This window comes from Nyctibius grandis, chromosome Z, assembly GCF_013368605.1.
Source record: "Nyctibius grandis isolate bNycGra1 chromosome Z, bNycGra1.pri, whole genome shotgun sequence".
NCBI lineage: Eukaryota > Metazoa > Chordata > Aves > Nyctibiiformes > Nyctibiidae > Nyctibius > Nyctibius grandis.
In genome coordinates, this window is record NC_090695.1 from 36,854,055 (window position 1) to 36,880,959 (window position 26,905).

Below are 26,905 nucleotides of genomic sequence, written 5' to 3' on the forward strand. Positions count from 1 at the left end.
AAAGGTATTTTGTAACTGAAGTTTATTAATTTAGTGTTACTGAAAGTGGTATTACTTAGCAAGAGGTGATAAAATAATCTAATGTTGCTTTAGACTCAGAATAATAGCATTTAAAATACTTTATTGCATTTTAATATAATGAGAAATGTATTAAATGTTAGCTGAAACAAATTCTTCCCAGATCCTCAAATCATCAGTTCTGCCTTCACGGATTGTTCAAGCAACCCTCTATAGCTCTGTTTATTTAACAGCTGCCCTATAGTGTTAGCAGATTTATTGAAAAGATACACTGCTTATTTTTAAGCTTAAGAAAGTGAACTTATCTGGCTTGCAAAAAGAACATACATTTTAACCTCTGTATAGTCACGCTGTATATAAATTGCTGTACCATTATATACGATACAGCACTCTGAATTGAAGATAGTGTTGTTGCTGAGTTTAATTGCATTCGATGCATTTTAGTTTCCTCTACCCATATTCGCAGTCTTTAGATAGCACAGGCTACAGCAAACAAACTACAACAAACTATTTTCACAGGAGCCCAACTGATTGCAGTCTTTTCCTGAAAAATAAAATGCTGAGGACAAGACAATATCGCAAACCTGACCCTGTCTGACTGTTAGACTCATAAGCTTCCTGCTGTTAAGGTCTGAGAAATGGAAATGTTAGTCTCTGATGTTTTCATAGGGATGTTTTTTGTTTGTTATCTAAAGAACTCCAAGGGACCTTCTAAAGGCCATTAAAAGCATGACTAAACCACATGAAATTAACCAGAAAAGAAAACATGCAGTCAAAAAGTTTGCTAGACATAACTGTGAATAATATACTAAATATGTTTAAAGAAAGGGGTAAGTAAATATTTGATTTAGTCACTATACAAAACAGTATTGTAAACCTGTTTTTAATATTGAAGACATAGTAAAACATGTCAGCTCAGTTACTCAATGTACAGTAGAGGGATTTCTGCTATAATCCTTAACAATGTCATCATCTTCACTACAGACGCATATTTTAAAGCTTTATAATTTAGCTATAAAAACTCACTTCCGGCTGAAACGCAAGACTGAAAGGTTAAATGCCCCCCCGCCCCCGCCTTCTTCTTTCACAAAATATAAAGTCTACGAATAAAAGCCCTTTGACTGATTAGAACTGTAAAAGATACTAAAATCACAAACTTAGTGTTACCAAATGATTTTATGCACTTAGGTCTACCTCAAAAATCTGGCAAGCACTTAGCTTGCTACAGAACCTGACTGCATTTGCCATTTGGGGTAAACAGTAAGGGATTGATACATTACATTTCAGTAAATCAGCTTCTGCACTAAACTGTTACATTCTTCCCACAGTCTGTATGAAAACTTTCCACATGTACAGTTAATGTGTTAGATTTATCATTAGGAAAGCTCCAAAAAGAGCTTTTCAAACCTATTTCATAAATGTTAGTAATGACATACTTCATATTATATATAGCCATAGGTGCCTCAATACATATACATTGAAATACTGTAATGGTAATAATAGAACATGTGCACTTCATGCATATGCTGTAGACACATACACACATGTATATGAAGATTCATGCTACAGCAGACTTACAGTTAGTGTAAACTGTAGTGCTATTCACTGCACCAACTATGCCATACTTGCGGTACTGACAACGCCTTGAAGAGCTGCAGTTCTGTATGACAATGGGTTCTGTGATACGCCCAGGATTGCATCAGCTGTGCTGAAAACCACCTTCCCAATGTTAAAAACTACTGCTCCACACTCATCAGCAGGCTCACATAGCTGCCACATTGTCTTTAAAAACTAACCTGCCAGGAAAAAGTATTTTCTCTCTCACATAAAATTTCCTTTCACAAATCACTCCTGCTTAGAGATCAGGATGTCTAAGATTTAGAAATATACTTTCAAAAGTATGTAGAAATATCACTTTCAAAGTCGGTGTCTGCATCCGACAATGGGACAGAGTCCAGTTGGAGGCCTGTGTCTAGCAGAGTCCCTCAAGGGTCGGTACTGGGACCAGTACGGTTCAATATATTCATTAATGACTTGGATGAGGGAATAGAGTGCACTGTCAGCAAGTTCGCTGATGACACAAAACTGGAAGTAGTGGCTGACACACCGGAAGGCTGCGCAGCCATTCAGAGGGACCTGGACAGGCTGGAGAGTTGGGCGGGGAGAAACTTAATGAAATATAACAAGGGCAAGTGTAGAGTCCTGCATCTGGGCAAGAACAACCCCATGTACCAGTATAAGTTGGGGACAGACCTGTTGGAGAGCAGCATAGGGGAAAGGGACCTGGGGGTCCTAGTGGACAGCAGGATGACCATGAGCCAGCAATGTGCCCTTGTGGCCAAGAAGGCCAATGGCATCCTGGGGTGTATTAGAAGGGGTGTGGTTAGCAGGTCGAGAGAGGTTCTCCTCCCCCTCTACTCTGCCCTGATGAGGCCGCATCTGGAATATTGTGTCCAGTTCTGGGCCCCTCAGTTCAAGAAGGACAGGGAACTGCTAGAGAGAGTCCAGCGCAGAGCCACGAAGATGATTAAGGGAGTGGAACATCTCCCTTATGAGGAGAGGCTGAGGGAGCTGGGTCTCTTTGGCTTAGAGAAGAGGAGACTGAGGGGTGACCTCATTAATGTTTATAAATATGGAAAGGGCAAGTGTCATGAGGATGGAGCCAGGCTCTTCTCAGTGACATCCCTTGACAGGACAAGGGGCAATGGGTGCAAGCTGGAACACAGGAGGTTCCACTTAAATATGAGGAAAAACTTCTTTACGGTGAGGGTGACCGAACACTGGAACAGGCTGCCCAGAGAGGTTGTGGAGTCTCCTTCTCTGGAGACATTCAAAACCCGCCTGGACGCGTTCCTGTGTGATATGGTCTAGGTAACCCTGCTCTGGCAGGGGGATTGGACTAGATGATCTTTCGAGGTCCCTTCCAATCCCTAACATTCTGTGATTCTGTGATTCTGTGATCCCTCACATGTGTTGAGTGCTTTTTGGGTAAAAAGGCTGGAAAAGCTTAAAAGAGCACTACAAGCCCTGTCTCCATTTGATGGAAGAAGACGTCTGTTCACAGTAGCAGCAGGAATGCTGCCCTTGGAGGATGTCCAGACAGCCCAGTAGGGAAAGCCTGGGGGCACAGACCTGACATAAGTACCAAGCTTTGAAAGGATATAGGGCACTTTAGTACAGTATTTTGAGTGCTGTATGTTGTCTGGAGTCACGCTGCAAGATTTCTGGCTAGTTACAGTCCTCAGAATAACTTAACTGACCCTAAAATCATGCCACAGTGTTACCTGGAGACAAGAAGGCACATTCACTCTCACCCACAGTAAGCCACCTGAAAGAGCTTCTCTGCAGGACATGTGAAAGGGAGAGGCAGGAAACTACTTGAAGGCTACTTGAGAAAGCTTAAATTCCTCAATAAAAGGACTTAAGAAATAGTCCTCATGAGACATTTAATAAATTCTGAAAAACATTACTAACTTTCTCAAAAATATGGTATGAATGCAAAATAAATGACCTGATTTGGCATGTGACATGATGAAAAGTCTTTCTTAGAAGCCTGTTGGACAGGCCTGCTCTTCAGTCCCATGGCTTTGTCATTTTCAGCAAGGCAAGCCACATGAACCCCACTTCAATAACACCTTCCATCCACAAAACAACATCAATGATTTTTTTATTTAGCTCTCACCTAACCACAGAGAAAAAAAACATGGGTCTGTATTCTGAAGTGGAAAAGGATGCCCAGCCTTGCAGCAGATGGGGAAACCTCACAGGCAGCCCAGACATTTCCTGACACATGGAGCTGCAGCGGTCTCTCATCCTTGCAACAGGTCCTCACTGCTACACTCCTGAAATAGCAGAGTGCACAAAGCCCACTGCAAGTGTCTCTCCAGGAAGGCAGTGCAACTCCCTCAGCTGCGTCCTGGAAAGGGGCCACAGGCCCAGGCAGAAGCAGAGCAGGAGACTGAGTGCTTCTCCTAACTCTTCCACCTGTCTGAAAGTCATCCACCCCCCTGCTCCTGTTCCACCCTCTGTAAAATGCCAGGAAAGTGATTTTGGTTTGCACTTTCCAGTGCTGTGGGACATACTGATGTGAAGAGAGCTAGATTTCACTATAGCTGCGTTTTCAGTGTAAACTGGGCCCCTTCCAAGCACAACCATCCTGCAGAGTTTTATGTATGCAACTACTACATACATTAAAAACCCATAGTCAACAGCTCAATCTTTAATCATAGTCTGAATAATTTTTACAGGTTAAGATTTAAGCAGGTTTTGTATACACCTACTTAAAGAGTGGCTGTCTAAGACTAACATTCATTTTAAGCTTCTGTGATCGCTAGTGAAAGTAGATACGTACTCTGGAACGTGTAATAGGAGACTGTGCTATAGCTTCTGTTAGTTGAGAAAAGCCCATAAAACGTAATATTTGCATATTGTCATTGTTTTGACTGAAACTTCCTTTAAATATGTTTCCTTTCCAGCAAGCATATGTGAAAGGTGACCTCTTATCCATTTACATACCTCCCTGGTGGTCATCTGACCCAGTCTTACGTCAAACTGTCAATTATGATAAGGGACACAATAAGAACAGCCTAAGTGTTGATAACCTGTTTCCTGGATTTACTGAGAAGTTCTGTTTAAGAGTCCCCTTGTGTTCTTCTTTCAGCCTTGTGCTGAAAGCAAAAGCAACATCCACACAAAACATTTTGCAAACAGATACTCCGTGTTCAGTGGACATTTAAGTTTACAATTTCCGTGATTAATAGTATGAAGAGAACTCCATTTTGAACTGTGTGATTCAGTCACTGAAGAATGCATCTGATAAGAACAACTTCCCACTGAAGAGGCAGGGCAGTCTGGTGTGTAGGAAATAAAAACCTATCTACAATTTTCTGATTTTGCATTTTAGAGACCTGAAGTGTTTCTTATTGCTAAGTACATGGCAGATGTCTCACTCATAAATGCAAAGCTGTGTGAAAATCATGCATACCACACCTGGAAAGTCCAAGCTTTAGTGAAAACCATGCCATTGTATAAATCAGTGCAAACACTGCAAAAGGTCATTAGATCCTCAGTAACTGGGACAGCATTTGTTAGCACAGTTTACTGTAACAGATGGAAAGTTCTAGAGGTCACTGTCTTCACAGACCTCAATAGCTATCCCATTTATTTCTATTTTCTAATTAAAAAGGGAATCACCCGTATAAGGCTCCAAGGTGCATTAAAATTAAATAAATGGACAAGAAAGAAAACCTGCCAGTTATTTCATTCATTCCAACAGAAATCTTACTATCTGTGGAACCATTAATCTGTGTTTGTTAATAAATACAAATGTCTGTCTATCCATCCATCCATCTACCTTTTTATATTGTTTACAGAGGTAAAGTGCATGACAAGTATTTCTGGCAACATTCTAGCTTTACAGCCAGAAACAACATCAACCTGTCCCTACATGTCTGTCATTTCAAGAACATAATAAATTCATAAAGTTGAGAGGAGTAACACAAGGAGGCTACAGAAATGCCAGCACATAAGCATGAGAAATCTGATCATTAAGACTGTTACTGAACCAATGATCACTCCGTTAAACTTATTTAGCCAAAAGAATGGAGACACGACTAGAATCTGGGAAGGGACTGTGTCCACTTGTAGAAGAATGAATTTGACCGAGTTTCCTCAATTAGCTGCTTTTTCCTCTAGTCTAGGCTAAGAAACCACAAATCTTCAGTAAATGCAAATCAGAGAAGGAAGGAGGGGAAAGGTGCTCCCATACAATTGTGAACATTATCCAAACTTTCTTTTATGCGCAATTCATTGAAGATGTTTCTCAGCACAGATGATGAGCACCAAGTACTAGATTTGACGTCATAAAATAATCCCACCAACCACCAAAAGTAAAATTAAGAAAAACCTCCTACCACTTCCCTTGCGCCTTCCTGTGGTGCCCCCCCTGCACATACATTATAGATACTTAACAACTCTCAGAAGCTGATGCTGAATCAAGAAAAGCAAACAATTTGTAATTTGTTAACAATTTGTAATAGACAGTTGGGGGGGGCTGACATGAATTTTTTACAAAAAATTATAAGATCCATGTGACTCTCTAGATGCCACTGAAGCAAGAGCTATGTTTTGTAACAATTCATGCCACAGTATAGAATACCTGGCATTTCAAGGCAGGTAACACGAAGTTATAATAGTTATAATCCCTCATTAGAACCTTGTCTTCCTAACTATCAACATAGCATGCTAAGAAATGAATGCAAAAGCATATTTTTCACAGTATACAGATCAATAAAAGCAAATAAACCGCTCCCATTAGTGCTCTTATGCACTGCCTTTCAAAGTTGTATTCAGAGCTTCCCATCTAAATGTGAGTATTCCAGGTAGGCTGTGCCATAAATAGTTTACTGGAAGTTCTTGCAAACTATCACTTTGTCAAAAGTCTCCATGTAAGTGCATGTTGCAAAATACATGTGTAACTTTAAAATTTATTGTGGTTACTGTAATTTAAACAGGCTACATAATGGTTCTTTTTAACAACAACAAAAAGTACTCAATAGTACATGCCAATATTTCTCATAACCAGAGAGAATAAATCTTCATAAAGACTCCTCCAATGAAGTAAAAAATGTACCAGTGACAATATTTATTCTTGAGGGGTCAACATGCATTACAGGGTATGGTGAATGTTTAAAAGACCTCTCTGGAACTAAAACCATTGGCTTTCTAATTTAGAATTTCTCTTCACTAATACAAAATGATTGATTGCCTTTATTTCATGTACCCCTTGATTTTTCTTTTCATTCATCATGGGCTGCTTTAAACCAAATGCATTTAAAATCTGCCAGAAAAAGAGTGGTCTCTTTTAAATTGTTGTAAAGTAATGAAAGAACATAGTAAATCAATCTCATTTCTGCCTTACCAAAGGATAACCTTTGCTCTATTAAAGTTATTTAGACAATCTCAGTGATCTACCTCACTTTCTGGGTAATAAACATATATGACACTGTCATCTCAGAGATGCCTTTAGGATTTAAGTGAGTGGAGGTAACTAATTCATTAGAAACTTATATATACACATATATTCGTATTCATGCATCTGAAAAAGCTTTGTTGTTAAAATCTTCTTTTCCTTCAAATGGTTTCAGTAGTACATACTATTCCCTAATTGTATATGTATTTACACATGTAAGCATCCACATACGCACTCCCCCAAACACAGTCAGGCAAGCATACGCGTATATCCATTGCATAAGTTAGGGAACAACAGAGAATTCACAGCAAAGATGAAACCATGACACAATTTTTGAATTTACTATATGGCTCACTGGTCACCAATTGACGCTCTTGAACTAATATAACGAGATTATATAGCAATATACTTCAGAAGGGAGAATATTGGTTTCACACAGTGGCACTGAAGAATTTTTATGTTTATGAAGTGTTTGGGAGACCTAATTTATTTTCCCCTTCCCCCTAAGCCATCTGGCCACTTGTTTTACCACAAAAGGGAGCATAAGACACAGTGCATGTAAACACCAAAGACTGTGATGACCCTTGAGATCCCCTCTCACTTTTATGTTCCTATGACACTGCTGAAATCTCGAAATTTATTTCCATCTACACAAAGCCAAAAATATATAGAAGATGCATGAACTAAGCAATATATGTCACAAATCCAGCCAAGAGAAAATTAAGCATGCTGCCGCTCCCTTCTGGCCTGTGACAAGTTTGTAACTCTTTCAATGAACTTGGAAGAAGATGGAGTGGGCTTAAGCACTAGCAAATTTGCAGAAAAAATTCTGTCTGAAAACATATAGTGGAAAACAAGAAATTATTGCACATCCCCAAATTAACTGGATGTCACAGACTATTCAAATGATACTATATAAAATTACACAAAACTATATGAAACTTCACATGAAAAGAAATCCAGAAATTACATGCACTGTGTTTAAAACGAGAGGTGATGTGTGTGTTTTAAAATAGAATAAACATATATTATATATCTTTTAAAAAGAACCATGTTATAGTAATTATTACACATTTCACAATACAACAGTCTTTGAGAGGTTAAAAAAAAGCAATACACCAGAAAAATTACTGAAAAATGAATGGTTGGCAAAACCACTAATTGTCATTTGGTATTTTCATAAAAGTGTACAGATGTTTCCAGCTCTCAGCTCGGATTTTTCTTGGACATAGTGTGAAACGTTTGGACATTTGGGTAGGTAAATGGTTAAAAATGGTTAAAAAAAAGTTGGCAAAGCATCAACTATCTTGAATAAACGATCATCTTTATGATTTTCTCTGAACTCTGCACGTGGTGACCTGAAAAACGTACACACTGCCACCTTGCCCTGGGAGTGGGTAGGGATAGGGAGTTCCAGATGAAGAACGTTTCAGCTATATCTCGGCAAACATAAAACAGGTAGGTTTTACTGAAAAACGAAACAGTCGTGTACCAACTGTTTACAGGAACTCAAGCCTCAGAAAAAATACAGTACGATAAATACCAAGGACTACTTGGCAGGCCTTTTCTTACTGCCCCATTCAGCTTTCTGCCTTATAACATTTTACGTGCCGTTAATTTCAAAGTCCTCTACTGTTAAGATCTAGAAGCAACACAGACACACATCATAAAATATGTTAAAGTTCTAAAAGGTCTGAATTTATTCCTGTTACTAGCACTGTAGCATTTCTGTATGTTCATGGCCTTGCTACTGACTGCAGCTAATCTGTTTGTAAGCCATCATTAATCTCAGCTGTATATTTTCGCAGTTTGGGCAAACACTTCATTTGCATTAAATTCACAGCATTAATAGGATGTGAAATTTAAAATGCTACTTGAAACATAAATGATGTAAGAAACTAGAACAAAAACGTGGTTTTATCAAGTTTGAAATCAGCAGACCAATTTGAACCTATTAAACTAGAAATGATGATGTGATGCATTGAGAATTTGGGTTTATAACTTATCTTCTAGAAGTAAAATAAAGAAATGTAGGCTTAAACATCTGGGAAAAAAAAAAAAAACAAAATAGCTTGAAAATAATACGCTGGACTTTTTGCTTTGGAAATTTTGCTTACTTTTTAAACTGATTTTGAAATGTGTATTTGTCCCTTATACACCTCACTCATTTTCCTAAAATTCTATTAAAGATTACATGTACGAGCTCTTGAAAAATAAAATAATTGAAAGAAATATGATTAGAAGTTCCTTAAGATGGCACAAATCTATGAAATAAAGCATATGCTAAACTGATGGTTCTTAAAGGGTTCAGTTTTGTTTTGAATAAAACTTTATCTTCAGATGGCAAATACTGAAACCCTTAGGACCCCAGTCTAATCCAAGATAACAGTGGCAGCACGTAGGAAGGTAGTATAGCAAAATCTTCTCTATATCATTACACCTATGTGAAACTTGCCCACCTGTTGCTGGTGTAGGAAGGATGGGTCTCTTGGACTTAGTCCCACATATCGATTGGCTTGGGATGTGCCTGAAGCTGTGTAGGCTGATTAAGGAAGAACAAAACAGACTGATAAAAATACCAACCTATCATAACTATTACCCTGTGCAGGTACAGTACAAATATGAGAGATCCAGAGTTATGATTTTGCAATACATAGGATGTGTCTGTGTTTTTCCTTTATTTAAACTTTAATAGAATGCAAAAGAAAAATTGGACCAAATTTGGAAAAGCATGTGTAAATTCCTATAAACTTCAATGGAAGCTGCATGTATAAGTCATAATGATGTCTCTTGTTAAATAAAAGTTCCTCTGATTAATATATTTTTTTTAAGTGATTAAATAAGGTATGTATTTGAAGGAATCACAAGTCTGATTCTCATTTTTATTACACCAATCTAAGGCACCAGTGAAATCACTGAGATCACAACGTTGAAAGAAAATATTACTGCACACTTATTATTCTTACTGCTGTGAAGGCCCACCACAAAACTGTAAAATAACAAAAATTGAAATCAAAATTTCGTTTACTTATGTGGCATAAAATGAATGTCTACAGGCCTTTGGAAGTAGGATGTAATTTGATTAGTATTTTCATCAGAAGGGAGCTAATTTTTACTGTGCAATATAATATTAAATATTCAACTCCCCTATGCATCAGGAAACAACATTTTCCCAGGGGGACAATTTAAGGAAGTTTCCCACTGTCTGCTACAGAAGATTAAAGAAATCAGTTTCTGAGGAGAAAGGGAATGGTAGGTGATGCTGGCATTAGTTACAGGATCCATCACCTGTAGGTCACATTCCTGTCTGGTCTCTGTCAGTAATCCCTAAAAACCATTAACTTCTTGTGGCTTTTGGTAGCACTTACGAAATGAGGTAGGTGGTCTTACTCCACTTCCCAGTGGGGAGGTGTCCACACTGCAACTTGCAGCATCACAGCCTGGAAACTTGCCGGCAGACAAAGCAAAACCACTTAAACTGAACAGACAAACACAAGGATGCCAGTGAGGAACTAGATGGGAGTACTTACTGAATTGGCCTGTTAGTATTAAAGTCACATAGCAAATACAAGCAAATGATATCCATTAAATTAAAAAAAAAAGGCTTTATACAGTAAACAAAATTTACTGAAAAACTGTCATAAAAATTAATCAGTTATTAGAAGGAAATTATGGTGGAGGCCACGGTGTTCCCCAAATATTATCAAAGCCTGCTGTTCTTTCTCATTCAAAACAATTCTGCTATTGCACTTCAGGATGAAAAGCAGTACTAACCATTTGCCATTTTATTCTCATCAGACTGAATAATAATGATAACTTGTTGGCCAAGCACATGTTCTATGTATATATCTATATATATTTTGAACCAATCAATCAGTTATTGTAAATAAAATTAAAACTATGCCTTATAATATATTTAGTATGGATTTTCCCGTTAAGTTAACATTAACACTCTGGGTGGCAGGTCTATTATGACTGATAATGCAGTTTATATGTATTCATATATAACTTATATATCACCAGGACATGATCCCTCATTTTTTTGCCATTTTCTTCATCAACAAGCTACGTTCCTTCACTCTTTTGTTCTTACAATTACCAATCCAGCTTCAAAAGGCTTTACAAAGCAGATAGGCTACTGCACTGCTCTGAAAACCGTAACATTCTGAACATGTAGCATTTATATGCTATCTCGTATGCAGAACTGGCACATTCACATCAAATTTGTACTTAGGGTTTTTTTTATTATTATTTACGTGCTGTATTGACTGACATCAGATCTTCAGGCAAGAAGTTACTTGCACACTGCTGTGGAAGTATGAGGAGGCCTTATTTCAAATATCTAAGCCAAGGTGTTCTAAGGTTCACAGGGAATCAGGTACCCAGGTTCCAATGAACTGCATGAGAAACCGGGTGCTGACTTCATTTGAAAATATAGTCCAGATTTTTCCCTTAGTAGTAGGACAATGAACAGATTAGGTTTGCTCTCCTGTAATGACGAATAATATGGTCAGATTGCCAGAAAACATCCCAATGCAGTTCTGACACTGCATTTGTTCTTTTTGCCATTTATATTAGAAACCCTGACCTCATCTGAGACAACTGTTTATGCCAGGCACGATCATGTCAAACAGGAAGCAGAATGAAACCATGCATACTTGAAACTATACATGAACTCAGTTTTCCCAGTTTTCTATTCTGGACCACAAGTTTAAAGCAACAGCTTCTTGTTTGCTGTTAAAACTAGCTCTTCTTAAAAGGTGCAAGAACTATACCTCAACCCACCAAGGAGGATACAGAAATTCTCTACCACCTTCAAACAAAGCTTCTGCTATACTAAAAGAACAGCTAAAATACTTCCATAATTCTACCCATATAATTTTTTTTTACACTTAAAACAATAGTTTGTCCAAAAGTTACTACTATCCTTTTATAATAAAGGCATAACCAGTTTTCCTCCTTTACATCTCAGCCACTTCTGTGCATTTGAGTCTCACCTCTGCTTCACATTCTAATGAAAAGATTTAAAGTAGTAAAACACCTAAGAAACATACAGTTCATGGTCTCTGTTAATGACAGACCTAAAGTTAGGGACTGGATTCACAGTTTAAATACTAAACAGGTCTAAAGCAAGTCATTTTAATGTAACAGACCCTAAAGAGATTAATAATTTTAAAGACTGGTACATTTTCTTCCAAAGTGTATGTTTGGAAGAGTCTCCTAAAAATCTTCCCCACTCTGATAAATACTGGTAATACCAGCTATCTCAAGTCCAAATAAAAGTTCAAAGACAACAGAAATGCAGAAAGTAGTTAGAAAGCAACATTCTGCATCACTGAGCATAAGATGAGTATTTCGAAGACAAGAAATTACCCTATACGTAGTAACACCTCTGCTCTTCTTTCCAAAACTGCAATTCCATTGAAGATAATAGGATAAATAACAGGGTCTATATAGTACTAAAGAGCTTAAAACATTAGTTACGGTTTGGTTTGGGTTTTTTTTAAAAAAAAAAGAACAGTGGATCTACCATCCATTGCAACAATGACAAGGAATTAAATTTTTCTTTTGCCACATCAGTTGTTTTTGCTAAAAACGACACAACCTATATTAACATGCAATTGTCATAGCTCGGATTCAGTATGCATTGTAACAAGGCTTGATTTCTGTAGGAAAGCTCATTGAGGAGCAAATTATCCAATCTCTGTTTGGAATTCCATCTGCGGGTCATTGTAAAACCTTGCTCTCTGGGTGTGCTTCTCAATGTCTTAACAATGTCCACCTTAGATGAACAATCACGTTCTCTTTTTCTTGAATAGTGGTCAAATATGCAGGCTTTTCCCTTTCATTTTGGTTGTCATGTCACAAACTTTGGTTCATGTAACATGAAGCATTGGTTGAAATTTGGGGAGGAAAAGCTTTGCAGTAAGATCACATTTGCTCTGTATGTAAAATGATGAGCATCCACTTGGTCAAATAGTAGGAAAAGACACCTTTTTCTGGCCTCAATTTGAAATCATATCGAATCTTCGATGGACATTTTTTGTTTCCTAAAGAAATACTTACTGGTTGCTGTAGGTGAAGATGCCTCACCTTCAGTGGATGTAGTGATGGGCTTAGTATCTGTCATGGTCAGGGTCACAGGTCGCACCGCACTGTGATGGGGAGAGGGTGCCAAAACTGGAGTAAAATGGCCAGGCACTTTCCCTACTACTTGACCACTGCTGTTAGGCTACAAAACAAAACCAAAAGAATGCCTTGTGAAATACACATTGCATTTAACAAACCTACCCACCTATCTTAGGGTTTTCCAGAATGCCCATCACCACAGTACCTACATACCTAACAAAGCTATGAATTTCTGTATGGTATTTTCAGCAGGCAGATCCCTCCTCAGATTGATAGTACATGCTTAAGTAGCAGTAATTTTTGGTAAGCTTTCTTTCTTTCTGGATGCAGCATGCATCAGATTGTTTCAAAATATATTTGCTGTTCACACAGTGGCTGTGAACCACAGTAAATTCCACGATAGCAGGATTAAATTGACCAGGCATAGGCCTAATGTACAAGGTATTAAGAGCAAACGAATGATGCATAACCTCTGTTTTCACATGCCATAGCACTCTGGCTTGGAGCATAGCCAAGACTTGACCACAGTTGTCCACAGAGATTACGCATACTGGAAGGCTAACTAGTAATTCACATGTTTGGGAGTGGGAGAGAGGGTTAGGATACGATGCACTATAATGCATACATCATAACATCTGGCCAAAATCTGTCTACTAAAACCACAGAAGTGTTTAATAATGGGAACTTTGTAAGTCAAGAGCATAATAAACAAAGACACTTTCATAGACACAAGAGGCAGTCTGCATATGACCTTATGGTACAGGTCATCAAGGTAATATGCTACTTTCTGTACATAGGCACATTTGAATTTGGCAATATGTTCACTGGTAAATATATATGTTTAGCCAGTGCTTAAACCCACCTTAGACATTCTACATGACTTTAAACACTCCAACGGTAAATAACTTGCAGTAAAAATTAGCAAGTAGTAAAAAGTTTTTTCAACAGTGGCTGGTACCTTTTATCTTAAACTGATGGTGTGTGCTGTGAACCACAGGTATTTTAAAATACAGCCATACAAAGTAAGAGATACTGGGAATCTCATTATCAGAAGTATCTTGTCAAATCTGAGCTAACTCGGAGTAAAGAAATGGATAAAGAAATGGATAAAGGACCTGATTCAACTGATACAAGGAAAGGTTAAAAGAGGTAAGCATGACTATGGTAATAACTGGGCTGAGACAATCACTGCAAGTATGTGCAGAGTATAAACACACAGAAGGGGAAGGAATTATTTGGAAAGTACAGGAAGTATAAAGTCAGGGTAATGGAATGAAATCGAGAAGGAGGAAATGTAAAATTAATAGCAGGAGAAACTTCCTGGCAGTATGATCTACTAGACTTTGCAATGCCCCCAAGGGAGAGTCTTGTTCCTTAGGACATCTAAAACTAAGCTAGAAGAAAACACTAGAAAATGTAAGTGTACACGGAGACCAAACTTATATTCATAGGAACATTGAGCAGTTAGCAGCCTATTTCCCTCTCTAAAATCACAAGCCTTACAATGAAAAATAACAGTAAAAATGTACACTAATGAGAAGTGGCTAACAAACTACTCCTCTAAATGAAAAAAGTCACCCCCTAAACATAACTGTGTGTTTGGGGGGGTGCTGGAGCGGGGGTGGGGACAGACGAGCCTTGGAATCCCAAGATCTGGCAAATATAGAAATTGGGTGGTATTTACCACTTTTTCATTAATGTTCCTAGTTGTGTAAGCTGAGAAGTTACTACTACGAGTTTAGTAACAGGAATAAGTGTCAGCTGTCAAAGTAGCTTCAAAATAAGAAAGCAGCATGGTTTGAAAGGAATGACAATACTTTCACAAATAACAAAATAACACAATTTCTCCAAATACTGGCATGCTACATTAAGTTTTATTCACTAGGTGAGACTTAACAGTTAGATAGATCTCCCTTATTACATGTACTTGAAATGAAAATGAGATGTGGCAGAATATATACAAGACAATTTCTAGAGAATAATGTGGCCTAAAAGTTTACTGAGCATCTGTTTGCATGCTTACATGACCAATGAGTCATAAGTGGGGAATTCACTCAGTAATTACAGAGGTCTTTCCTCAAGAATACAAACTACATCTTTATATTACAGCAAACAGTCATATATTAAGACTGTGTCAATAAGTTCACTTTCTTTGAGATCTATCTTAGCAGTCGTTTAGGGAATTTTATTTTGTGGGCTCTATTTTGAAGGCCTGACAGCCTCTAATACCAGGTGTCTTGGTGACCAGAAATCTGACTCCACCTGCCTTAGAACAAAAAGAAAATTGTAACTAACATAAATTGAGAAAATCTAAGTTACCTAAAATAAATTCCCCATAAAAATAACCCAAGATACTCCAAAACTTGGAGGCAAGTATCCTCAGCTGCTGATTTCGAGTTGTACAGAGTTCAACTCGAGTCATGTCAATGTTGCAATAAAACAGGCTCTGTCATAGGTAAGGGAGCCGCAACACAGTTTGAAGCATTTGTGGAGTAAACTGTCGAAAATATAGGTGGGCCTTATGATAAACTTTTCTCTAAAACATCGAAATTCTTGTCAGCAAGACCTGCTTGCTATGTTGGACTGGATTTTCAGTATGTTTCGGGGGGAGCCTGCTGCAGAGGCAAGCCCCCTCTCCTGCCCTGGCAGCCCAGCTGTCCACACAGCCTGTTGTAACGACTCCCACCTCCTACTTGCGTCTGGTAGCTGCTAGGTGGAATCACTGACCTGTTACCATAGGGCTACCTTAGGAGACTTAGTTCATGTGGAGTGCTAACATATCACAAGAACAACTGAGAATCCCTTACCAAAAGGACCAACTTTTGTTAAAAACTAAGTAGTAAGATTCCAGGGAGTTTAGGGATTAAAACAGCCAGTGTCAGCAGTTTCCAAAAACATCTCTGTCTCCAAAGCCAGACTCAAATGAATTAGAAGGACACAGCTGGAGACCAGGACAACTTACAGCAATGTATCACCTTCTACTGTTCCTTAGTGATCCTGGTCAACAGGAATGCACTGGCTCACATGGACTCCAGCTTAGTCCTTGTGCATATGGTCCAAATGAGCAAACCCTTTCCTTGCTGAGTTATAAGACAAAGAATATACTTACACCCCATTCTCGTGTAAACCATGTTTTTCCCTGTGTGGTACAAAACAGCAGTGCAGTATATCACCCCCACTTCATCCAAACTGAGGGTGAAATCCTGTCCTTGTTGAAATCCATGGTGAATTTCATAGTGATTTTAGTGGACGTGGTTTGTGACCCCCCCCACCAAGTGTCTACATTTCTATTTCTTTTCTTTCTTTTAATGTCTTCTTAATGTCTTTCTTTCTTTTAATGCTTCTTCTTAGGCATTGTTCCATACTGTCCTACATGTAAAACTGAATGCAGACACAATGCAATGAAACTGAGGTCTGTAACATCTAGAAAGAAAAATAAAACCTCCAAAGTAAGAAAAGGGAAAACTCGTTATTTTGGTAGTTTAATTCTTATGCTTCCAACATTTCTGACTCTGACTGCACATTAGATTTCAAATGCAATTATAACCTAGTTACCTGCCTCTTAACAATTTTATTGCATATTGTCCCATTACCCCAAGTATCTTCTGACTGCACTTTATGATTTATTCTGCTTTTATTTTTGTAAGCTGTAACTTCTGTTCTTTTCCTTTTTCAAGTACTTTACCTCTGTTTTCACATTTGTAACATAACATTTGTTTCAAAATTTTGCATTAATGACAAATACTGTCTATTGCAATAACAGTTCAGGTATTATTACTTGGCAAACAAGGTAACACAAGAAGGGATAAGTACACACGAGACAGAGCCTGGCGTACCATGTCTAAGAACGTAACTTCTCCCCTCATACTGAAAGTTTCCTGTATTTAAATTTTTAACTAACCTCAGTTGTAGGTAAGCACACACTACCGGGACTTTTACATATATAATTCTTCTTCAACAATCCTAGCTGTCTTTCAGATGTAAACTAAGGTCCTACCTTTGACACAGTTTGTCATGGGAAATTGCACACGTGAAATTTTCTTGAAACTTCAGTGGTTTTCCTAGGTGTGCTACATTTGAAAACAGAATTTATAAAAAGCAGTCACATACTCGCCGAAATTCTGTTACACGAATGTCACTAATAAGAAACCTTCCTGAAAGGTCCATACTTGTCTTTGTTGCATACGGTGAACAACAGTGAAGCAGTTAGCAAAACTGATAATTTGTTATCATAATTAGCTTGTAGTTTAAAATCATAAAGTAGTCCTAAACAAACAGATTATGTAATTGTCTCAGAGTTATTGCTTCGGCTTGTCTTCAGATTGACGCTGACTTTGCTGCACTGGTTTATACTCAAGTCACACTTCTATGATTATTGTTGCAAACACAAAACTAAAAGCTTTTGAAATAAAGGTCTAGACTCTGGACCTTGACAGCAGTACAAGCTCAAGAACACTAGCTCTTTCGGTTGTCTCAAGTCCTCTGTCCTGCTTTAAGTTTTCAGTGCAAAGAGGGAAACCCTCTGGTCAGAAATAGCCCTCTGAAGTTGTCAGTTCATAATCTTATTGAAAACTGGCTGCTAGAAATAGATTCTGTGATCTGTTCTCCTTTTAACTTCTGCAGTTGTGTCAAAAGATATTTTAGTATGGAAACAACTTATCTATTTGGACAGTATCCACTTGAATTACAGTGCAAATATTTACAGTACATCATTTAATATAAATTCATTTTGTCCTTATTTAAAACACATTCTAGGTTCTAGTTCCAGTTTTCCCTGAAGACGTTCTTACAGACAAATGCATTACAGGTGAAAAATCAACTGTTACCATCAACTAGGGCATCAATATGTCTGTGTGATGGATTCACAGACAGAGAGATGATGCCTGAGGCATAAACCTCAAGCAAATTGCATGTAGGCAGCTGTGTTAGATAAACAAGCTGTGCATTTGAAAATGGGAGAGGGAAAAAAGCAAACACAATAAAGGTCTGGCAAATTTAGCCCCAGTTTATGCAGGTGTACATTTTTCTATTGTTGGATTGGAGGCTAATTCGATTTTCAGATCTGTGTTACATTTTCCAGCTTTTTAATTCACACCATCTTGAATTGCCATAGATTAATCCATTCATGTGCCCAAAGCCATAGATGAGCTGTATTCACTGTCATAGCTGTAACTTAACTCAGATTGTCAGACTGTTAATATCTGATTGTGTGCACTACGCACACTTTCAGTTAATCCTTAGGTCTGAAGTCTGAACAGAAACTTCTAACAGATAGGAATACAGATTTTCTTAAAATCAGGATTCACTATACGTGTTTTCCTTGCTGGGGTTTTACTAACATATTCATAATCAGTAATTAATCAATCTCCTCTCAGACTTCCATTCACATATTTGCCCAAATATCAGCACATTTACACCTTAGGTTTTCAGTTACATTTTAGGATGGTGTTTTGTCATATAGCTCACTACTTCTAGCATTAAAAAAAAATCTTTCTGATTAAAAGTGAAATGGCTACACTAACATCTACAGATGAGATGTCCAAACATAACAGAAATTTGACATACATATTAAACGATTCACATAAACTACTAAGTTGCTTAAATGATAAAATATATTTTATGTTTAAATTTGCACAGCATCTTTTTTTACAAAATAGTTGTAATTATAATTCCAAATTCCAAATAAAATAATTCAAATTTTCCTTGGAATCTTAAATACAAAGCATCTTCAAAGAAATAATCAACAAAGGCCAGAAATCATCTTAATCCTGTGCATGTCCTAGGTACAGCTACATATGATACTGTGTTAGGTATTTCAGAAAGACATTTCAGGGCTTCATAAAAATTCCGTTATTCCAGCTAACCATTATACGTGGAGAACAATATACTTGCATCTCAAAACACAGGTTTTTCAAGAGAAACTCTGTGTTTCCCAAGAAGGTTACCCTGTTATAGCCAGGTGATCAACCAATGAGTGCAGTGGATTCAGTGTATTTGGAAATATCTGTCACTCGTTTCTTCTCAACAGTCCCAGTCCCTTGTAATGGCAAAGTTCAGATACTATGGTGAAGAATATCACTGTAAAACCCTATGGCAGTGCAGTTTTGAGACCATTGATTGAATCAGTTTTGTTGATGAAGCTATATAAGATCCAGTTCTGCACATTTTGGTCCCCTGCTCATGTACCAAATGTGTTGTTTAACAGCTATCTACTAGACACATCTATGAACCTGTAGATCATAGCTGGTAAGTTCTGTCTTTGAGTCCATGACATTGTCCTCTGTGATATCCACAGAGGGTAATGGATGATTCTGAAAATCTACAAGTAAAAGAAACTAGTAGAAGTATCTTCCACTTTTCTAACTCCCTCCCTCTTTTTTTTTTTTTTTGTGTGTACGATGCAAACCCAATCTTTTACCTCAGTAAAGCTTTTGCCTAGGGCACCTTAATGCTATATCACCTGTAAACATCCAATGGCCATGTCAGTCTTCCACTGAAGACAGCTCAATGGTACAGGAGGCACTTTCATCAAATGTGCAGAAGACATATCCTCAAGTTATTATTACCTATCTGAGTAATATAACACAGTGCCTTTGAGACTCTGGTAAACATAAGGGAATGGTATTATTAGAGCACTGCCAGTGACACTGTAGAAGGTACTGTAGGGCAGTTCCTCCTCAGGTTGAACCTGGTGGGTTTCATAAAGCATTTGCTTAACAAGAAGCAAGGCTATACAGTTTTCCTTTCTGCTATTGGACACTATGGTAGCAACAGAAATGTACTTTGCCTTTTTATAGTGCCCCTTATCACTTTTCATAGGGGTGAATCTCACTAGTTTCCATACCCTTGCAACCTGAGTAACTCATTGCTACAGCACATCTTACACAGACTTCACTGGAAGATGCCACACAAAAGCTTCAGGTGGTGTGACATGCAGCTACCTGTCTGCTTGAGGAATTAGCTTTAGAAAAAACATGTTGTTACCAGTTCTTGCCTGACAACATCATTTCTGTACTACTTTCTGAGAGAAATCAAGGTGTTGACTTTTATCTATAAAGCACTGAGACTCATCCATTTAAGAAACCTTTTTCCTCTTGATGTAACGCTGCTGAAACTGAGCGCAACTGCAGAGGTTCAGCAACCCATGTTCAGGCACAGATATCATAAGAATTCTAGGTGAAGAGTCCTCCATCCTGAATTACAATTTTACCTGTGAGCTCACAAAATCTGAATTATTTTCAACAGGTAGTGCACAAGGAAATACCCACTTTTCCTTGTATATTTTTCTTAATAACAGGGTAAGTCTGTGTTACACAAGCATGGGAAAGGAAATCTCTTTGTAGATACATATTCGAAAGATATCTTTGGGTTAAATGGTATTTTATACACTCTGGAGACTTATAACTGTTCATTTAATGAACCAAAAATGAGCAAACTAAATAAAAAGTAATCATTTACAACTGCAACTAAATCTTTAAATGCCTTGTCAGTAGATACAGTTAAGCTAGTACTCTGTCTCCCAATTACAGTTAAAACCAGCACATTCCCATATTTAATCTTCAATAACTTCTTAAAAATTACAAGGAAAGACTTGCCCAAGAAGCTGAAACTATTAAATGTCAACAAATAAAGGTGCTAGCTATACCAAAGAAACCACATGCATACATATTGCCTGTGTCGGCTTATTCTGCTAGTATTCTCCCAGGAACCTACAGGAAACCCTTTGACCAGCCCAAACAGAGCCTCACAAGATTCTGTCCTTGTTGCTGAATGACTGCAGCTACTGTATTGAAGAATGACAAAGCATCTGCCTGGCATTCCTGAAGACTGTGCCTATATTTCATTGAACAAAAAATTGAATACCCCCAATCAATTATGAGAGGAAAATAAGTGGCCTCACCAGCTTCCAGAAGTAGCTCTTCTCAAGCACTTCAGATATTTCTGTCTTCAGACAAAGATAAAACCATTAAAAAGATAAAGCTTAAAACTAGCCCATGTTTCAACAAAGTACATTTTAATAGCCCCAGGAATTTTAGTCAGTATGGGGACAGCGGTTCACTTTGACTGTCATACATAACAAGAATAAGCCATTTATTGTAAGAGGAAAAGGGTTAAATACTTAACTCCCCCACACTGCAGGCAGTTTTACCATGCAACTGAAAACTGTATATTTCATCAAAAACATCATAAAATTTGATTTAAGGTTACCTGCAAACTGTACCTTTCATAATCCAAACTCAAAGGGCTTGCAAGATTGTCTACTTCTGTTTGCTTGCTTCAGTCAGAAAAAAAAAAAAATTCTCACTGATGCCAGAATCTTCTTCAACAGGATTCACCTTAAGTGTTTGCTTTGTCATTGCTTCCTTCATCACACATTGCTGACCCTTCTGTGATTCACCACACCTTAACCAGGAAATTATTCCATTTAACTCAACAGGGCATTAAGTTTGGAGCTTTTTGTTTTGACTTCAGCCACACAAGTGTTGTTGTGCTTGGTGATTTGTTCAGGCTCATTGGAAGTCTGATTTTGGTACTGTATGTTGATTTATACACTTTTGATTATTAATGCATTTCAACCATGTGCAGATTTGCGTGCGTGCATGCACATGTGTACATACCCACAGAGGAGGTAATATTTTCCAAGAGTAAAAGATTCACCCATCTGGAATCATTCAAAAAGGAAATACATGTCCAAAATTTGTGGTAGCTTTGAAAACCTCAATACACTGCAGATAGATAAACACGTGTGGATTAGACACATACCAATCGATTAGTTTTTGCTGAAAAAATGTGATTAACCAGTATCAATTTAACTGTGGAGAGACCAGCACTCTATCATAATATGGATACATACTCACACACATAATCTCATCCAGTAACATGCGTGTTTAGCTAAGAAGAAAAGCATTGAAATAGGTATAATAAAAAGGGCTTGGCAGAATTACTTAATTAGTGGAAAGTACAGTAGTTCTCAAAACCTTGGGAACTTCTCAGACTACTACTTGGAGGCAAGTCCAGCTCTATTTCTAACAAGGTCCATTTCTGTTCAGTACATTTGTTTATTTATTTTCCAGATTGAAGACGGATAAAAAGCAGATATGCATGAAACTGACAGCCACAGCTCTCTTTTGTTTAGGATCATCCATTGTTGAATCATTTTTCACTGCAGCCAAAGGGCCTGTTTGAACTTCCTGACCGTTCATCACACATAATATGGAGTATTTAACATTATGCCAAGAAAATTGCCCACTGCTTCCCACCATGGAAACCTATGGAGCTCTATATCTTTAAACTAATTTTACTTAAAGTATTCCATTGAATAGCATGACTGTCTCACTATAATCAGTGCAGCAGTAATGTAATTAATCTCAAAATTTCTGTGGGGAGTACAAGGCATCTCAGTTGCTTATCGTAACAATCTAAATTAGCATATTACTGAAAGATGTTGGGGAGGAACAGTTCATTTTAGGTAAATGCTGTCAGGGTATCCATCCTTTCTATTTCTACAGCTGAAATTAAAACTATCATCATAGTTCTCCTTTTGAAATCCAAATGAGTATGTTTTGAGGTGGGAAAGTATAATTAAATTTGATGTGGTATTCCTACAGATGCAATTTTGCATTTTATAATAATTAAATTTGTTTGAATAAAAATTCATGTTTTATTTAGAAAAGAAAAGCTGGTTTGGCTCAAAGCATGCCATTGTATCAGAACAATTCCCTTTTGTCACTGAAACTTCACAGACGGCTGCTTCTTCTTTTCCTAAGCAAAAAATTATTCTTGCTGTTTTACTTTTTGTACAGCCATCCTTTAACTGCTCTATTTAGAGATATTTTGACTGGGCATGCAACTCCTCTAATGTACAGCATAACTCAGAGGTGAACTTTAAAGAATTAAATTTAAAAGAGATTCCACTAATAATAGTGATTAATGACAACAAATTGCAGAGAATAGCTGATGCAAATGCCTGGAATCCCATATTTGTTGGTGTTTAACCCCATCCCCTCTTCTCAGGAACTAAATCAAAGATCAAATTAAATGAAAAACATTACCCTAATATAAAGGTTACGAAAGGTGACAAAAGTAGTAAACTGAGGCCAGGCTGGCCTGTTATTCCTTATAGTGCCACAACACAAGAATAGGAAGTGTTTTCAGCTTGCTACTACTCTGAAAAAAACCCAGCAGAGTAAAATTTTATTTTTTAAGGTGTAAAGATTAATCTTTCAACCACAGATAAGGGAAGAGACTAAAACTCTTGTTGGGCAAAGAGTTGAAAATGCTTCTCCTGCGCAATGAATATACTCCCCAATGTTAAAACCATAAGACAGCACATTTGTCAGCTGTCTGAAAATCAGATACTTCATTTAGATGTTGTATTTTTTCAGTGACGATCCAAAGCAGAACACTGAACAATTCAGAGAGATTATTACCTAATCTGCTCTTTTAATATATATAAGAAATCAAAATGTAAGTAAAACAAGCACTGAATAATTAAAGAAATGCATAACAGTAAAGGCCTGATTTTAATTTGCATAATTTTTCCCTTAATAGTGCCTAATTAAGACATCAGCTTAAAAAAAAATCCAACAGAACTCTAAGATTTTCTGCACTGAATTAACGTTAAGGACTTTTAATGGATGTCTTAATTAGACTTTGTTATTCATGGAAATTTTACACAAATTAAAATCAGGTCCTGCATGCAACATTCCCAGCTGAGTCTTAGCAAAAATGCTATATGGGACTGAAAGACTTTTAATCCATGTACAGATAGCAATTTGTATTCTAAAGCCAACATACTCCATTTTCACTTTTTGGTTTAATTTGCATTGATATTTTAATCAAAAAAATCACATAGTCAGGATTTCTCCCTTCAAAGTAAATTTTTATTCTATGAACCCACTTTTTTTTTTTAATATGTAGCAAGTCATGCAGCTAGACTAAAGCAGTAGCCCATAGGGACAATAGCTACAATGACCTTATGAACAGCCCAGAGGGGCCATATCTGTTATTCAACATTGAAAGTTTGATTCAGTCTCAAGTTCTATTGCTGTTGTGCCTGAAATGCATGCTGAAAGGCCTGTCATTACTGGTAAAAAACAAAACAAAACAAAGCCCAAAACAAAATGCTGTGACAGCAACCCCTTCATCCCTGATAAGACTGTCCTGCCAAACGAACCTAATTCTTAGGAGCAGGAAAACCTGACCATTGTCTATTCACTTTATATTCCCAAGGCTTTTCCAAAACACATGATAAAGCACAAGCTACAGGGCTCCACAGGAGCTTTTCAGACAAGGCATCGAAAGCAAATAACAGCCTGAGCAGCAAAGATTACATTACACTGACATTGGAAATATTCCAAGTATTGACAGACCAAGTCTCAACTGCAGTTTATCCTATAGTGCAGATCACATGCTAACGCTATGTGCTGATGCTATCACGGAAAGCAGTTCTGCACACAGTCCTTCACAAATTACTTCACTAATGATAGCCATGTTAATTTCCTGTATCAGACACAAGTCTAAATTGATGTAGCAGCCAGGAACTCATCTGTTACTGCATGTTCTCTACAAAAAGAAAAAAAAAACAATTTTGTGGGTTCTTGCTGTGCTCACTAGACTAATGTCTTTGCATCTGTGCAAAGAAAAGTCAGGTGCCTACAAAACAGGGCAAGTATTACCTTGCCAGAGTTTATTTTCATTGTCGGTCTATAAATATACCTGTATGTCCATGAGTGTGTACGCATGTGCATGTACATAGCAGCGCACTCCTTGCTCCATCCTGCAGCAGGAACTTCGTCTCCAGCAGCCCTGTGCGGCCACACAGGCACCCAGCCTGCAGGAAGTGTGTGGGAATAGGACCTGCCCTGTTAGTGCTGCCGGGTCGTTCAGCACAAGTATTTTTCTTACGCTTGACAGAGCAAGTGTATATGACTAACTGGCACCTTTTATTCAACCATGCTGAACAGCAAATGTTACTGGATCGCTTATATGCCAGCTCCCAGCTTGCCCGGAGACCAGAACTAGTGAGGTACTGGTCTAGACGCCCTGGAAGACACACATAGGATTTCTTTCGGAGTATTTGTATTGTTTTACAGTACCTGGCTAGTCTGCGGGCTGGACGGGTCGTAAGAAGGTACATAATTCTTCAGAGTATCCTGAGGATTCAGGTGGGGAGGATATCTGATTGTTGGATGAGAGAAGTAGCTAGACGGGGCAGGAGGGAGAATAGCTTGTGCTGGAAATGGCAATGGTGAAGGTGGAGGTGGAGTTCTAGTTGAGATGACTGGAGAAGATAAAATAAAATTAAAATTACTTCGCATCTTGTTTCTTCCAAAATTCTTCACCTCTGTGTTACAGCAAGAAAAATAAAAAGTCAGTTATAAATCAGTGCACTGCACTCCTGCTTCATGGCATCTTTACAGGAAAACTTACATGTCCTCCCCTCACATCATCCAGGCAATGGAAAGTGCTACTGTTTCAAATTCATTAATACCATATCTTCTTTTGGTTCTGTGGGCTATGCTGTCATATTTTTTTGTTTTTTCTTTAAACAGCAATCATTCTCCAGCATATAAGACACTTCATCTTTCCCATCTTTCCCATCTGGAGCCCAAATAAACAAAACCAACATTTTTCTCAATAAATAAAACCTACACTTTTATCCACAACTCTCCAACAGAGGAGACCAAAGTCACCAAGTCCGAAGAAATATCAGTGATTCCTCACTGCATTGCACTCTACCTGCCTCATGTGGGGACAGGGTAATAACTGCTCATCAATAATGCCACAAATATTGCTGACCTTTGTGAAAATGCAAATGAACATTCAACTTCAGGGCTTGGGAAACCAATCCATCCAATAAAAATATCCCTGACAAAAAAGTGTCTACCTTATACATGTTTTTCCTTGCATTCTCTTTCTTCCTAGCCCCTACAAACACTTATCTGTCTATAGTCTACATGTAATGTCCAAAAAACCAGCAATGTTTTCACAGTGAAAGGAATGTACAGCATGTCCTGCTGCTGCCCAGTCATCCAGCTGGAAGTGAAGAGTGTTCTTTTATCACACTGCACAACAACTTGCTTTCTACCCTTACTAAAAATCTAGAGGGCATCTACTTGGCACGTATTGAAAAGGAGGTACTGAGTTCAATGGAAATAGAGAAAAGATAATGGTGTTTTCATTTTCATTAGTGGGAGTGTACAAAATCATGTCTGTATAAGCAAGGTGTTTTATAAACCTCTCATAGTTCTATACCGTATCAGCACAAGCACACCAACACTGGTCTTCTGGACCACCTCTCATATCTTTGGGTTTTTTCAGCTTAATTTTTAAATGACTTGCTATTTTTGAGCTGGGACCAAGTTATAGTTTGCCCAAGAAAAAACAACAGTAGGAATGTTCCAAAATTGCAGCACCTGATATTCAAAACCTTGCAAATCTCAAAACCATTCCTCACTGACGTAATAGAACAGGATACACAGATAGATACCAGGTTTCCTAGCAAGTAAATAGCTCATCTACAAATTACGTTATGACTGTCACTCAAATACATATATCTAAAAATTATTCACTAAAGCAAATATAAAGATCTACACATAAGTAAAGGGCCAAAAATAATTATGGAAGCTTCTTTTGTGACAGGCTCATTTTAATCACAGCCCCACCAGTTCAGTTTAATCATCAAACATTGGTTACTGCTCTGACGTGTGGGAGCTGTGCAAAACAAACACAAGTGAGCAGAACTCTATTGCTTCTATTTTATCCATCATCTCTGATGTGCTTGAG

General features: G+C 37.8%; 1 protein-coding gene across 4 annotated transcripts in view; it reads right to left on the bottom strand.

The window, feature by feature from the left end:
- The window catches only part of NFIB (nuclear factor I B), a 193,002-nt gene that overhangs the window by 17,714 nt on the left and 148,383 nt on the right, over positions 1 to 26,905 (bottom strand). For 3 of the 4 annotated variants that reach the window (XM_068423851.1, XM_068423850.1, XM_068423852.1), the window contains 3 exons: positions 25,216 to 25,400; positions 13,082 to 13,220; positions 9,448 to 9,530 (listed from right to left, as the gene is read on the bottom strand). In XM_068423851.1, coding sequence (XP_068279952.1) covers positions 9,448 to 9,530; positions 13,082 to 13,220; positions 25,216 to 25,400 — 407 coding nt within the window. The remainder of the gene's footprint in view (positions 1 to 9,447; positions 9,531 to 13,081; positions 13,221 to 25,215; positions 25,401 to 26,905) is intronic. The other variant, XM_068423853.1, reaches the window with a different exon arrangement.